Below are 16,422 nucleotides of genomic sequence, written 5' to 3'. Positions count from 1 at the left end.
ACAACTGTAGTCCATCGAAAGAAGGACTTGGCTGTCCATTTGGAAGGAAGTTGTCACTGAAAACCTTAGGCATATGGACCCCCAGATGAGTAAGTCCATAGCCCAGAGGATTCAGGAAAAGAAAGTGTCACACCTGATTCCGTGTCCAGCAGTCTCCTCATGTCCATGCTTGAGTGCTGAGATGAATGACAGATTACTTGTTCTTTCTCATGATAATTTCTCATTAAAATGCATAATCAAAACGATTCTAGTCGTCAATGATTCACAGTTTATTGCAGGTATTTTCTGCGAAACATACTTTAATGAATGTTACCAAGCGAGGGCAATAGGAAGGATTAAAACATATGCTAAAGTGGACAGCAGAAGAAACAGGATCTCCAAATTGTCACAGCTTAAGACGTCCATATTGGGTGTGGGGCAAAAAGAAGAAAACACACATGAAGGAGTTCTGGTGCCACAGTTGGTAAAGTGGGTGACCGCTAAACCCAAGGCCAGTGGTTCAAAACAGCTAGCTGCTTATGGGGGAAAACATTTGGAGGCAGCATAGGAAAGCTTGTAAGTCCTACTCAATCATAAAGGGTCTCTATGGGTCAGTATTGACTTGAGGACACACAACAGTGAATAGCATATAGTAGACATATTGCAAAGAACAACATATACAAAATACACTGAATAATTTGGTCTTAACACTTTAACTTTAAATGTGTACAATTTCAAGAAGGAAAACAAAAAACAGTGGTTCTGTGTTGGAAGTAATAGACCCCAAATTCCTACGTATGCGAAAAGCAGTGCATCCTTAACATGATTTTTAAAAGGGAAATAGATAATATGTTTTGGATAACGCTACTAGAAAAAAACTAAGCATACAATTCCAGGTATATCCCACTTTCTTACACTTTCCTTTGTTGTACTCCATAGACATTACCTTTTCCCCACAGATTTTATGTTTGTGGCAAACCTTCATGAAAAATGTGGATTGCCCTCATTTTTCCAACAGCATGTGCTCACTTTGTGTCTCTGTATCACATTTTGTTACTTCTCAAAACATGTTAAACAGTTATCTACTGCTACTGTATACCTAATAGACCACAGTAAACATAACTTTTATATGGACTGGGAAACTCCAAAAATGTTTGAGACTCTCATTATTATTATATTCTATTTATTTCCGTGGTCTAGAAATGTATCTCCAGTATTTCAGTTATGCCTGTTTCTATTTGTAACCCTAGTCATTATGAAAGTTCACACAACCACCTGCATTTTAAAGTCTAGTTAATAATCTTCTAAATCAGGAGTGGTCACGATAGGCTGTGGGAGACCCGTCCTTTATAGAGCAATATGCCAAATCTAAGTAACACCATTCTGATGAGCCCAGAAAATTGCATTTAGACACATCATGATTAATTATGTATGCTATGCTGACTTAAGGACCACCTGTGACTCAAATCTAAGTGAGACAAAGATGAGTTTACTCAAATATTATGCAATTAAGTTAAAAACATATGTAAAAACCAGCAGAACAACGATTTTCGTCCCTTTGGTCCACTCTGCAGTGAACAGTCCCTGGCATACAGTGGGTGTGCACTTAACATTTGTTGGATGAAGGAAAATGCATTTTGTATTCATGGCAATGCATCTCGTTGTGTTTTGTATTGTTCTGGCCTATCTTCTTTAATTATTCATTTTAGTGCCAGATTCTAAGCTCTATATACTGCATCGCTTCCTAAATTTCCTTTTCAAATGATCTAAATTAGCCCCCAAAATGTTGACTGAACAGTTTGATCATGGCAGTGAGTTAGTAAGATTTATCCACTTTATTAGAACACTTTCATGATATATACATAAAACTTGTAAAGCACCTATACACATCTTAAAACATATATTACTAGATTGTGAAACAACATTAATGGAGTGTTTAAATAAACTATTGACCATAAGATATATATATCATGAAAGCATTATATACACGTATACGTTTTTATGAATGTACACATGCATGTGTATACATACAGTGCATACACACATGCATTATTCTTGTTAGATGCCATCAGGTCAAGCCAAACTTGGAGAAATCACAAACGACAGAGTATGTCCAGAGTGCCCTTGGCTCTCATCTTTAAGGAAACAGGTCTTCAGGTCTTTCTTCCCCAGAATTACTGCCTGTATTTAAAACACCTACTTTGATGTCAGCAGCCAAGTGCCTAACCATTGTATGACAGGACTCATGCATCTAAAAAATCAAGAACAATGGACTTTGCTTAAGAAGCATTGAGTTGTATCAAACAACTATTGTGTTGAATTATCATTCATAATAAACTTGTTTTATACAGCGAGGTTTAAAGACTGATAGGAGCAAAAAAATTTTACAACTTAACAAAACTGTAGAAATATTTTCAAACTAGGGAAGTAGCCTTAACTCTTTACATTTAGTTTTTGGATGATAAAATCCTCAAAAAGCAATATCTTGCTGTCTTGTAATTGCTTTTTCAATACTGTAACAAGGGCATTCTTACACAGTCAAGCCGTGAATTAATCAAAGCCCAGAACTGGAGAGCTCTAGACCTCATGCTGGCATAAATAAGAGCACAACTTTCTATTTAATGAAAAATATAAAGTATGGATATTTAAATGACCATCGGTGTAATCAATCATTATACCCATTTAAATTCAAATTTTTGGACTTTCTCTGAAAAACTGTTTTAGTGTCTACAAAGTTTAATTTATGTTCTCAATTAATTGTGCCATATGTGAATGATATTCATTTTAGGGGCATCAGCATTCAACCAACTATCAATACCTTTATTTTATTGTAAAATATCTCAGTGTGGAGTGACACAGTCAAATGAATGGAGCTTCTAATTTATAGAAAGAGCGTAGTTGGCATCCCATGAGACAGAAAATCCTTATTTGTACTGAGAGGAAGCATATTACGGGAAAAAATAGTGTCACCCAAGATCCTCTTAGTTATTCTTCATGCAAATATAACACCTTATATCCAGTATAAGAATCCTTTGTTTATTTTCCTTGCAGATATACATTTATTTAAATACTCTCTTCTAGACTGTTCCATGGGTTAGACCTCAGACTTTAAACAATAAGAACGTAGTGAAGGATTCTAAGGTATTATTTCTGAGGTCAAAAGAAAGTCACCCTCTTGAAATTTTTTCTGTTTTTCAGTATATGAAACCTAGGATCAATGAATGTATAGGCACAACAAGTAGGCAAGGGTTTCTGGGGGTTCAGTGGTGGTAGTGTGGCTGTGCTGGTGGTGGTGGGGGTGCAGTGTTGTAAAAGGGAGCTGATACCAAGGAGCTGAAGAAGGAAATGGATGTTTTTAGAATGATTGTGACAACAATTGTACAATCCTGCTTGATTGTATTTTGATTTAACTGTGGAATGATGTGATATCTATAATAACTCTCAAAATGGTTTTGAAAAAAGAAAAGAAGAAAATCTTAACTCATTCATCTTTGTTTATTTACTAATTTGTTAGTTAGCTGTTCATTCATTTGAGAATCTTAGAATAAGCCTGGTTAGTTTTAAGTGAACAAAACCTCCTAGGTGAATTAAAAGAATATAGACTGTTTAATACAGATTATGAATATTATGCAGAGAGTTTCCAACCTGAAAAATGAGTCCTCAACCCCTTGGATGCTTCTTTGCTTTATGAAGCATTGAAGTCCTAGAATTAAGCCAATGAATGATGTTTCAGCAAGACCTGCCACACTAAAGAATTTTCAAAATAAATAGGCCTTGAAAATCTTGAAATAGACATAATGGAATAAAATAAAAACACCGAATGAAAATCAAACACGAATTATATAAAGATAGATGATTCACAATTCTTCAAATTACACTAACATCCAACATAATTTAGGTGCAAATAGGTATTTTTGCTCAGTAATAAACTTTCTAGAAAGCAGTACATTCCTAAAAGAGTAAAGTAAATGTGATTTTAAGTGGTAGAAACAATAATTCAATCTATTTAATCACTGCATTTCACTAAGTGACTCTGTGTGCGTGAGTATTTAATAAATACTGAGAAATCCCTGCTCGATCTTCTTCCTGGTTTTAAGAGGGCTTCCTAAGAAATAAATTTTATCTTTATGTCTGTAAAGGTGAAACTGAAGTACAGGGAGGCGGACAGACATAACTGACAGGACAAGGGAGAGCAGAAACAGAAATAGCTTTATTAGGGGGGTAGCTCCTGGATGAGATTCTGTACCCAGCTGTCGGGGGTGCGAATTTTTAAACAGATGGTAAGGAATGTCCGACAGTTATAGATAGGGTTTGGCTGCTCCGAGAATTGCTTATCCACTCCTTGTGGCTTTCTTCAAACCTGGAACATCTGGTTTCACTGGTTATCTTATTTGGTGCTGCCATCTACTGCTGACCTTTGGGATGTGCAGGGCCCTGACCTGCTTCAGCTTAGTCCAAACAAGGATGCCTAGTTGGACCTGGCCCAAACATTCCACACTTCTCATGGTAATAGGTGACAGTTCTGTCTTAACTACTTCCTGCTGAGATAGGGTGAATAAGGGGGTGATTAAGAGTTGGACAGTTCAGGGTCCAAGATTGTAAGAGTAAAGAAGCTGATTAAAGGTCAGGTTGGAGATATCTTTCATTGGTTCCTGCAAAAATTTAAACATACACGGAGATAAAGGTAACAGTACACAGATTATTATCAGAGGTCTTACGAGGCGCATGATCCAGGTCATGACAGGACTTTGAAACCATGAGGAAGGGCTGGAGGTGCCCCACTGATGGTTTTTAAATTTTTTCGGCAATGTTGCAGAGCGCTTTTTTATTTAACTACTTTCGACTGATTGATATAGTGTAGGTACCTTTTTGTCAGCTGTTAACAGATTTAATACACGCCGGTTCTGAAGGGTGACCTGTGCCAGGGATGTGAGTTGTTGCTGTAAGGAGAGGAGAGACTCCAAGGTGGAGCCCATGACTAGCTGGAGTTGTCTGTTAAAGTTCTGTTTGGAGCATGCGGTGCTCTAATGCTCTACTAGAACTCTCTGCTGCTGCGGGGAGAAGGCAACACTAAGGTATACTAGGACAGGTAGGACTACAGCTGTGCTTTGCCTTACTCGCCCTGGTTTATTACCATTATAATAGCACTCTTGAGCTTGTCCCTGCAGGAAGACTAGGGAGACTGCAAAGGATTAGGAATGCTGCCCTTCTCAACTTTGGGGTGGGGAGTAACTATGCTAATTCATACTGACCATATAGGATGAGCTGAGGAACTACATACAGGAACAGGGAAACAAGGTCCTCCTGTGGAAAAATTTACACATTTAGTTATTTGCTCAGCCAAAGTTGGTGGTTGGAGGTCCTTTATGACTTACTGTTTATTTAGAGTTAAACTCTGAGTGGTGGGGGTGGGGCACAGGCTTAAACAGCAGTTGAATGAGATAAGTGTGTCTTGGAGGGAAAGAGTAGTTAAGGGAATTGGGCTGTGTCTGCTTTAGGAGGGGCTGCAGGTAAAGGCAAAGGAATGCTGACAAGCTGGGTTAAGGTGGATGGTGAAAGAGGTATAGTGGAAGGGAGAATGTGGGACAAAAGAGTATAGGGGTCGGGAACTACCGGGTGTATGGGGTTAACAGCTTCGTTATCCTAAGGTGCAGTTCCTGGACCAAGCGATAAGTACCATTTGGTTTCTTACTGGTAAGATTGGAGTGTTGCAGGGAGAGTGGGTAGGAGTAATGAGGTTGTTAGAAAGGAGGCATTGTATGATGGATTAACATCAGGAAGCAGCAAGGTCTGTAGGACCAGCTCTTCCAGGTTGGGTGAAAGAAGGGGAAGGAGCACAGGTGCTGTGAGACCAAAAGTAAGGTGTGTTTCTTCCCAACAGAGGGACCGGGCACAAAGGGATTATAAGGAAGGAATGAGTAAAGGGCTAGCATACCTGGGGCAGGAAGGCTTTCCATCAATATCCATGACCGAGATTGAGAAGACCTGCCTAGCCCTGAAAACGAGGACAGGTCAGAAAAGATAGCTTCTCTGTAAGAAGGAAATCTACTCACCCATTGAGATGGTTTATTGTGCCAGCCTGGCTGATAAACGCAGGTGGGATTGACTGAAGGGCAGAGAGATAAATGGCTTGGTGAGCCTTGCCTTTCTTGTCTCTTGCTCTGTGATCATCGGACCAGTGTGCAGCTGCCTTGCTTGTTCTGTGCCTCAATTTAAAGGCTACACTACCTGTGGGATGCCTAGCCTGTGGGCTGTGTCGCTGTAAGTTGAGGTCCCTTTAAGTCATCTTTGGAGCTGGGGACTGGTGGTTAGTGACCTGCCTTGTGATTGGCTGCTGTGCTGACATAGCCTAGCTCTCTCTACAAATAGAGGAAGATCTGGCATCAGACAGAGACTTGAAGGACTGCTAGTCTCTTAACTTTCTCTCATGGACATGAGTTGCACTAAGCCATTTGTAGTGCTTTCTAATTCAACTGTTTATTTCTTATATTATATATTTATCTGTATATGATTTAACAGTTCATTTCTCATTATATATCTAATTATCTTTATAAATAAATATTAAATTATCAGGAATTTGGTTTTATCTCTCTAGAGAACCCTGACTAACACAAGTGGCAATGATGTTGATGATTGTGCTGAGCAGGCAGCCCAATAGAGAATTGGAGCATGTACTCAATTTACAGGTTGTACCCTCCCCAGAATGCAATAGAAAGAACAAGAATATAAAAGCAACTGTTCCTGCTATTTTAAGCTTTTAATGTAAAGCATCAGTTAAGCAGCTTAAAAAAGGTGGCTGGATTCTCGTCAGGCTTTTGAGTGATCTTAAGATTATTAAAATTGACTCCTATATGGGAAATGGCCTGAAGTCAAGTCAGGGCACACAGAAACATTTTATTATGGCAGGCACGTCTGTCCCTACCTGCTTGATTGTAAATTTGATAACTCTAACCAGGTTTTTGTCTGGGAACCATCTACGTCAGGTCGGTCAAATGAACCTGGTTGGCGTGCTGCTAAACAGTGAGAAAAATGTGTTCCTCTTATCTGCAGTTAGGGTAGAGGAAAGGATGACAAAAATATCATGCCTGCACAAATCATAAGCTTGAGTTAAATATCGAAACTCCTTAATATCGGTGGTGGGATCATTAAAAAGGAGCTAAACGCTTTTCAATCTGAGATAAATCAGTGAGAGAGAAGGGAACATTAACCAGACCACTCTCTCAGCCCAGCCACTTTCCGGAGTGGACAGAGGTTAAGGGGGGTTCTGTGATCATGTTTGCTTGCTAACGGGCAGGCTCAGGTTCCTTCAGCGAGGCCGGTAGATCAGGAGAAAAGGAAGTGGGGGCTATGGGTGTGGCCAGAATAAAGAGAGGGGTGAGTAGGAGGGGAGACAAGGTGTTCAGGCAGGTCTGAAAAGGTAGACACCAGAGGGGGTTGCAGAAGCAGGAGGAGAGGAGGAATTTTCTTTAGTCAAGAGGACTTGGGAAGAGGAGCATACCATATATACTTGAGTGTAAGCCGACCCGAATATCAGCTGTGGCACCTAATTTTACCACAAAAACTGCATTAAAAATGTGCTGAAAACTCAGCTTATACACGAGTATATATGGTGTTTGCTCTTACCAGTAGCAATATTTCATTTCAGGGTTGTGACCATAACCAAAAATTAAAGAGTGTCATCATTGCACTTTATCAGCTACAATTTGTCTGCCAACTTTTACTATTTATAAAAGATATATGAATAATATTAATATATTGACTATTTTTTAATTGGAGAGAGAGAAAATTCTTGTCCTTGACTAGAAACTACAAATCCCCTCAAGTCAGGGTAATTATATATAGTTAAATTAATTCAAAGGAGATTTACGAGCAATATGTATTGTTAAGGGAAAAATGACAATCATGTGAATGTAATTATTAGAATATTGATATGGAAGGTTCGCATTTTAGCTGAAGCACATGAGAGCATACACAAAATTCTCTAGATCATTTGTTAAATTGTGGGCATCAAAGATAAAGTGATTTTTTTGGTCATATTGAAAGGTAGAAAGATGAAGAATACCAGGCATTGTCTCCACTGAGTGCCTAAGCTAAACAAAAATTAGCTGGCCATGCCACAATAAAGGGATTTGAAAAAAAATCAGGTACACACTAGATACCTACGGGAAAATCAAAAGCTGGGCATGTACAGACCAAGGTCACCAAGGCACAAGTGAAGGTCAACCTGGACATGCACACTTGGCACCAGCAACATGTCATCACACATGTGTGACAGTTACATAATAAAGAAATTATGTGAAGGGGTGGAGTCTAGTGTGTCAATCAGGCCATAGCCAATGAAGCCTCTGTGTGGATATAGCCTTCTGAGGATTCTGGGAAGTCTGACCTTCCTCCCTGGAGGGGGACACACACTCTCCCTGAGAGACATTCCTGTTGACAAGCCACAAAGAGCTATGAAGATGGCTACCAGGGCCCCTGAGCTGGAGAAGCCACGTAGAGACCCACGCCAGTGCTGAGGTGCTTCTACTGCTACTACATACACAAGACTTTCCACTCATTGGCCTGTGATCTTCCTGAATTTGGCATCATGACATGTGTTACATGAGTCTGGAGAGGTAATTATAGACTGGTATCAGACATATGGGCTAATATCAGACTTACGGACTTGATCTGGACTGGGCTGGGATGTTTTCTTAATATACAAGTACTCTTTTATATAAAGCTTTTTCTTATACACATATGAGTGTCTCTGGATTTCTTTCTCTAGTCTATCCCGGCTAATACAACACGTACCTGAACTCAGCCACTAAGAATGGCCAATACCCTCTGAGAGGTCAACACTGAGACACTGAACAGAGATAGGATTGAGACAAAGAACGTGAGGTTAAAAGCGGCTTTATTAGGGCAGGGAAAGAGCTCTGGGGAGGGAAGGGAGAGCATAAAAAGGGACAGGAGCATCTGGAGCTCTTGGGCGGTTCTGAGACCCAACAACTCACTTCATTCACCTTGATATAGTTGTTTGTTTTGGATCTTTTGGTATGTGTTACCTTATCCCGTCGACACCTCATGATCACATAGGCTGGTGTGCTTCTTCCATGTGGTCTTATTTGCTTCCCTGCTATATGACCATTTGTTTGACATCAAGCCTTTAAGACCCCAGATGATATATCTTTTGATAACGGGTACCATCCGCTCTCTTCACCACATTTGCTTATGCACCCAATTTGTCTTCACCGATCATGTTGGGAAGGTGAGTAACAAAGACTGCTAGGTTATTAGAACAAAGTGTTCTTTTTTTAAGGGAGGCCCAAAGTCCATCTGCTATCACAGTACTTAACTGATAAATATATGTACATTGGCCCCTATCCCTTTCATTATGAATTGATATATTTACATAGATACATACCTATAGCTATACCTCTATAAATAGCTTTTGCCTCCTATTTCTTTCCTCTATTTCCTTTCACCTGCCTCCTTTCCCACTATCATGCTCACCCTCTCAGTAATTACAGCTCTCAGTAATTCCTCTCAGATATATTGCACTTGATTAACCCCCAGCAGGCATTATACACTCTCCTTGCCATCAATTTTAGATCCCTTGTAGTTTCCTTATCTCTGAGTTTGTTGGCTCTCCACTCCCCTCCCCATTCCCTCCTCTCATATGTCCCCCCACCCTGAACCACTGTCCCATTATTTTCTTTTTGGGAATGTCTGTCCTGACTATCTTATATAGATAGGGTGAAAGAAAAGGGGAAAAAAAACAAAAACAAACAAACTAACAAAACAAAACAGAACAAGAAAACAAACAAATAAAAAAACAACAGATAGTTCCAGGTCTGTCTGTTAAATTATGTATGTTTTCTGATCAAGTCTGATGAAGTTCCAAGCCTTGTCCTGTAAGTCAGAAGTCTATATTCAGGATTCCATGGCGACTTGGTTACTTTATTCCCTTTGCTGCCAAGTTGCATTCCCTTTGCATTTCACCCCGCTGGGCATGGGGCAGACTGGGCACCCTTTCCATACAATATCTCCAGTGCCATCCCCCATAGCACAATGGGTCAGTGAAGAATGTCGTGTCTCATGGTGGAGCTGGCCCTATGATCCTCTCTATGTACTGGATGCGCTGAGCAGGATGTCGTTCCTGGGGCTTGGTGGGCCATGATGGTGGCCACCCATCCACTCTCTCTTTCCCTTTTAGGTCACTCCCATGTGGTCTGGACAGACTGACTTTTCTCCCTGGGCTATATCTTCAGTGTTGTCCTCTGTGTTACCTTCTTCTGGGGAGGAGGTCAACATAGCTCCGCTTGGACCTGGCCCCGTCATCTTCTCTGTTAGTTTGCTGCTTCATGTCAGTGTATTGCCCTCAAGGCTTGGCGCTCTGGGCTGGGGTCTGGTTCCTCTCTCCCTTTCCAGTAGAGACATAACCAATACCTTCCCTGTGAGTGTATTCCTGCACTGTTCCCTAATCCCTCTCTTTTCCCCACCTTCTTAGTTGGCTGCCATATGCATCTCTGAGTTGGGTCAGACCCCTGCCAAAGCATCTGAACCTCAACCCAAAATTTATGCATTATGTAGCTTATCCTCTATGCCCATTGTCCTTTTTGAGCTTACCTCAGTGGACTCGTGTTATATTTTGCCCTTTGTGCTTGGATAGCTTCACTCAGCATAATTTCCTCCAACTCTTCCCACAAGACAATGTGCTTTATTTGTTTGTCACTGCTTTTTAGGGCTACATATTACTCCATTGTATGTATATGCCAGAGATTTTTTAATCCATTCGTTAGTTGATAAACATTTAGAATGTTTCTTGGCCTTTGCAATTGTGAACTGCATCGCGATGAATATTGGAGCGCAGATGTCTGGTCTTGGTCTACTTCTTACTTCTGGGTATATGCCCAGTAGGGGATTGCTGCATCATATGGTAGATTTCCACTTGTTTTAGGTATTGCCAGGTCTATTTCCATAGTGACTGCATGTATCTACAGGACCACCAGCAATGGATGAGAGTTCCTATCTCACTACACCCTCTCCAGAACTTATTGCTTTCTGATTTTTTTTTAATTGGGCTATCTTTGAGGGTGTTAGGTAGTATCTCATAGTTGTTTAAATTTGCATTTCCCTATGGCTAATGATTGGGAACATTTCTCATGTGTTTATTTGGATTTCCACCCTTGTGAAACTTCTGTTCTGGACATTTGCCTACTTCCACAGTGGACTCTGTTTTTTTCTTGTTGTAGGCTAGTAGAGTATTATATATTTTAGTAATAAGGCCTTTGTCTGGTGTGTCATTGCTAAAGATGTTTCCCAGGCCATGTGCTCTCTTATTACTCTCAGTGAATTCTTTCGATGTACACAGGTGTTTTATCTTCAGTATATCACACTTGTAAATTTGTGCCTCATCTGTATGTCCGTCCTTCCCTATTTCCGAAAGCCTATGCATTCCCTGGACCAAAGTTGTCAGGTTTGCACCAATTCCCTCATTGATGGACCTAATATTTTGACGTTTGACCTCAAGGTCTGTGATCCACTTTGACTTAATTCTTGTGCATGGAATGAGGTGAGGGTCTTGCAGGTAGTTATCCATTTTTTCTAGCAAAACTTTTTGAAGAGGGCATCTGATTTCCATTGGATATTTTTGAGATCAGTTGTCTGTATGCAGATGTTTTCATTTCTGAATTTTCTGTTCTTTTCCATTGGGCTGAGTATCTGTCACACTGTTTTGACCACTGTGGCTATATAGTAAGTGTTAAAGTCAGGTAAAGCAAGCCCTCCTATTAAAGTCAGGTAAAGCAAGCCTTAGAGAAGCAAGTCTCTCTTCTTGAGGAGTTGTCTGCTAATTCTGGGTTTCTTCTATCTCCATACAAAGTTGGTAGTCAGTTTTTCCAGTTCCTTGAAAAAAGATGTTGGTATTTGTATCAGGATAGTGTTAAATTTATATAGTGCCTTGGGTAGGATTGACATCTTTGTTATTTTGAGTCTTCTGATTCACGAGCATGAGATAGTCTTTCATTTGTTGAGGTCACTCTTTGTTTCTTTTAACAGTGTTGTACAGTTCTCCTCGCACAATCTTTGTGCTTTTTTTTTTTTTGGTTAGGTATATCCCTAGATACTTCAGTTTATGCTTGGCTATTGTGACAGGTAATACCTTTTTTATCTCCTCTTGCATGATCTTTTCCGGTGTTTATAGCAATCTAATAGGCTTCTGTTTGTTGATCTTGTATCCTGCCACTCTGCCTTATTTCTCTATCACTTCCAGCACTCATTTTGGGGAGCTTTTGGGGTTTCTAATATATGAAATCATATCGTCTGCAAATAATGATAGTATCACCTCTTCTTTCCCCAGATGAATTCTTTTCATGTCTTTCCTTTGGCTTATGCTGTTAGCTAGGACTTCCAGTCCAATGTTGAATAAAAGTAGGGACAAGAGGCATTCTTGTCTGGTCCCCTTTTTTAGTGGGAATGTATTTTTGTGTTTTCTCTATTCATTACTGCATTGGCTGCTGGTTTTTCATACATGGTTTGTATTAAATTGAGAGATTTTCATCCCATTCATATCTTCTTGAAAGTCTTAAACAGGAATGGGTGTTGGATGTTGTCGAATACCTTTTATGTGTCTAATGATATTATCATGTGGTTCTTATCATTTTTCTTGTCAAGGTGGCAAATATTTTTGGTGGATTTTCAGATATTGCACCATCCATGCATATCTGGAATGAATCCCACTTGGTGATGATGAATTATTCATTTTATATACTTTTGTATTCTATTGGCCAATATTTTGTTAAGTATTTTTGCATTGGTGTTCATTATAGATATTGGTCTGTGGTTCTCAATTCTTGTGGGATCCTTGCCTGCTTTAGATATCAGTGTTATACTAGTTTCATAGAAACAGTTTGGGAATTTTCCATCCCTTTCTATGCTCTGGAAGAGTTTGTGTAGAATTGGTGTCAGTTCATCCCTGAATGATTGCGAAAATTATCCTGTGAAGCCAATCTTGCCCTGTGGATTTTTTAGTTGGTAGTCTCTTGATAGCCTTATCTCTTTCTTCTATTGTAATGGGTCTGTTGAGGTTCTTGACATCCATCTGGGATAATCTAGAAAGAGATTGTTTTTCCAAGTATTTATCCATGTCTTTCAAGTTGTTAAATTCATTAGAGCATAGGCCTTCATAGTACTATGTAATTAACACCTTAGTTTCTTAGGGTCGGTGGTAGGTTCCACTGTTTCATTCCTCATCCTGGCTATTGGTGTTTGTTCCTTCTTGTCTTTAGTTAGGTTGCCAACAGTCTATTGATTCTGTCAATCTTTTCAAGGAACCAGCTTTTTTTTTTGCTGCATTGATTTTCTGCATTGTTTTCTCACTCTTTTATATCTGCCTTGGTTTTTATTATTTCTTTTCTCTTGTTATTGGGTTGATTATTCTGTTGACTGTGCTTTAATTGCTGGAGGCTTTTTGACAAAATGCCAATCATAAGCCTTTCTTATTTTTTCATGTGTGCATTCATGGCTATCAAGCGTCCTCTGATAAGTGCTTTTGCTGAGTCCCAAAGGTTTTGGTAAACTGTATTCTCATTCTCATAGGTTTCTAAAACCTTCCTAATTTCATCTCTAATCTGGATCCATTCATTTTGAAGGAAGAGGTTATTCTTCCTCCAATTATTTGCCTTGTTTTCTTCACTGTCCTTTTACTGATTTCCAGCCTTATTGTGCAGTGGTCTGAGAGGGAAGTTTGAGTGATCTCTAAGTGCTTGAATTTATTTAGGCTTGACTTGTGCCCCAACATGTGGTATATCTTTGAATAGGTGACATGCACATTGAATGTCAAGTTGTTTTTGTTTTTGTTTTTTTCATTTGGGTAAAGAGCTCTTAAAGTATCTATTAGGTCAAGTTGCTTAATTGTAGAATTTAATTCTATAGCTTCCTTGTTAAGCATCTTTCCCTGTGATCTATCTTTCTTGGAGAGCCATGTATTAAAGTTACCTACTATGATTGTTAAGCTTGTGAGTTCTTTATTCATTTTGTGGAGTGTTTGACGACTTTTATAGGTCTCTTGTTGAGTGCATATATATTTATTATGCTCACTTGTTCTAGATCTACTGTTTCCTTGAACATTATATATTGCCTCTCCTTATCTCCTGTTACGGCTTGCACCTTGAGATCAGTTTTGTCAGAGATCAGTTTTGTCATAACCTGGTGTCAAATTGCGGAGGGGTAGAATCTGGGTTGTCAATTAGGTTGCAGTTTGATGACTTAATTTGGAGTCATGGAGATATATTGCTCTCTGAAGTTGGGAAATGCACTCACTCCCTGTGAGACATTCCTGCTGACAAGACACATGGAATTTGCTAGTGCCCTGGAGCTGGAGGAGTCACATGGAGACCCCTGCCAGCACTGAAATACTTCCATTGCCACTGGATACCCAAGACTTTCCATCCACTGGCCTGCGATCTTCCTGCATTTGGCGCCATTGCAGGTTTTGTGTGAGCTTGAAGAGCAATTTGTAGATTGGTATCAGATATATGGGCTTATATCGGACTTATGGACTTGATCTGGACTTGGCTGGGATGTTTTATCATTTTACAATGGCTCTTGTATATAAAGTTCTTTCTTATATACTGATGAGTCTCCCTGGATTTATTTCTCTAGTCAACCCTAACTTACACACACCCTGCTTTCTTTGAATTGACATTTGCTTGTATATTTTTCACCAGTCTTTAACTCTCGGCTTATTTTTGTCTGTGAGCTTGAGATGTGTCTCTTGTAGACAACAGATTGATGGGTTATGTTTATTATGCCAGTCTGCTAGTCTCTGCCTTTTAATGGGTGAGTTCAGTCCATTGACTTCAGAGTTATAACATCCATCTATGTGGGCTGACTGCTCCTACTGTGAAGCAGGTGAGTGGTTTTGCTAGCTGCCAGCTGAGCCAGCCTTCCCCGGGCCCTGAAGCTCCCTTCAGCCCCAGCCTGGCCGCCCCCACGGGCCACCATGCAGACTCTGGCACCTTAGCCCTCGCTCCCCAGGTGGTGGTGAGGCAGGAAGTTGGGCTGCCTGAGCCTGCCCCCCAGCAACTCCTGGGCCCCCGAGGCTCTGGCCTCACCAAAGGGGTCTTACCTCCCACCCTCATCACTGACTCCACTGGGACCCACCTTGTGCTCACCATGACCAACACCAATACAGACAACCCAGGCCTGCCCAGTGCTAGTCCTCAGCAGTCTTTATCCCCGCCTGGCTCTCCAGCCCCTGGCCGCCCCGCCCAGATGGACTTGGAGCCCCCTCTGCAGCCCCTCTTTGGGCCCCCAGTATCTCTCCTGAAGAAGGAGCCTGACTATGAGGAAGCCGTGAGTCAGCAGCCTAAACCGCAGGAAAATGGCTACTCAAGCCAGCAGATGGATGACCTGTTTGATATCCTCATTCAGAGTGGAGAGATCCCAGCTGACTTCAAGGATCCAGCAGCACTTCTGCCTGAGGAGAAGCCCACTGTACCCACCCCGCCCTGCACCGAGCTTCCATCTGCCGTGTACCCTCTGTCGGGCTCACCTGCCCTCCCTGGGCGGCTGGAGGACTTTTTGGAAAGCAGCACGGGGCTGCTCCTGTTGACAGGAGGGCATGAAGGCCCGGAGCCCATCTCCCTCATCGATGACCTCCACAGCCAGATGCCGAGCATCTCCGCCATCCTGGACTACCCACCCTCGCCCATGGACACCGCCGAATTGAACTTTGTGCCTGAGCCCAGTGGCCCTGTGGGCCTGGAACTGACCGATGGGCCCCTGGACGGCATGGACTGGCTGGAGCTGTCAGGCGGCCAGGTGCTGAGCCTGGCTCCCCTCAGCACAACAGCCCCCAGCCTCTTCTCTACAGACTTCCTCGATGGCCACGATCTACAGCTCCACTGGGATTCCTGCTTGTAGTTTCTGCTCCCCAAACAAAGCCGGGCACCCCTAAGCCTGATTCCCTCTGCCGCTGGGAGCCACAGGCCTGCTGCCTCTTCGGGAGACTGAACAGTGTCCAGAGGTGGCGCAGCTCAGAGTGGGCATGTCTGTTGGCTACCTCTTCTGAGGTGTCATTGTCCAGAGGCTAATCCTTCCCCCCCGCCCCAAGTAGAAACTATGCTGGGCCTCTCCTGTCAGCCAACCTCAGTGCCTGCTGGCTGCCCTGAGGGGGCTCCCTGCCATGTTGGTCAGTGGCACGTTTCCTGTACAGGTGTATATAGCTCGCATAGCCACCCACACGCCAGCAGCTTGACTCCAACTCACAGCAGCCCTCTAAGACAGAGTAGAACTACCCGCAGGGGTCTGAGATCTTGATGGAAGTGACTGTTTCCCTGCCCTCCCAGTTAACAGCCAAGTTGCTTTAACCACGGCGCCTCTGACACACCTCTATATTCACATACATCGCTGGGTGGGCACAGGGGCCGCTTGAATTGTGGCACACATGGACATAGC

General features: G+C 41.6%; 1 protein-coding gene across 1 annotated transcript in view; it reads left to right on the top strand.

Moving 5' to 3' along the window:
* Positions 1-15,888, top strand: part of LOC101650042 (myocardin-related transcription factor A-like) — a 29,141-nt gene extending 13,253 nt beyond the window's left edge. The window contains exon 2 of the mRNA XM_045286249.1: positions 14,829-15,888. Coding sequence (XP_045142184.1) covers positions 14,829-15,888 — 1,060 coding nt within the window. The remainder of the gene's footprint in view (positions 1-14,828) is intronic.
* Positions 15,889-16,422: the final 534 nt, after the last annotated feature.

The sequence above is a fragment of the Echinops telfairi genome, unplaced genomic scaffold, assembly GCF_000313985.2.
Source record: "Echinops telfairi isolate 266 unplaced genomic scaffold, ASM31398v2 ScPeMD7_6;HRSCAF=24_1, whole genome shotgun sequence".
Classification (NCBI taxonomy): domain Eukaryota; kingdom Metazoa; phylum Chordata; class Mammalia; order Afrosoricida; family Tenrecidae; genus Echinops; species Echinops telfairi.
The sequence above is the reverse complement of the archived record's forward strand: the minus strand, read 5'-3'. Positions and strand labels throughout refer to the sequence as shown.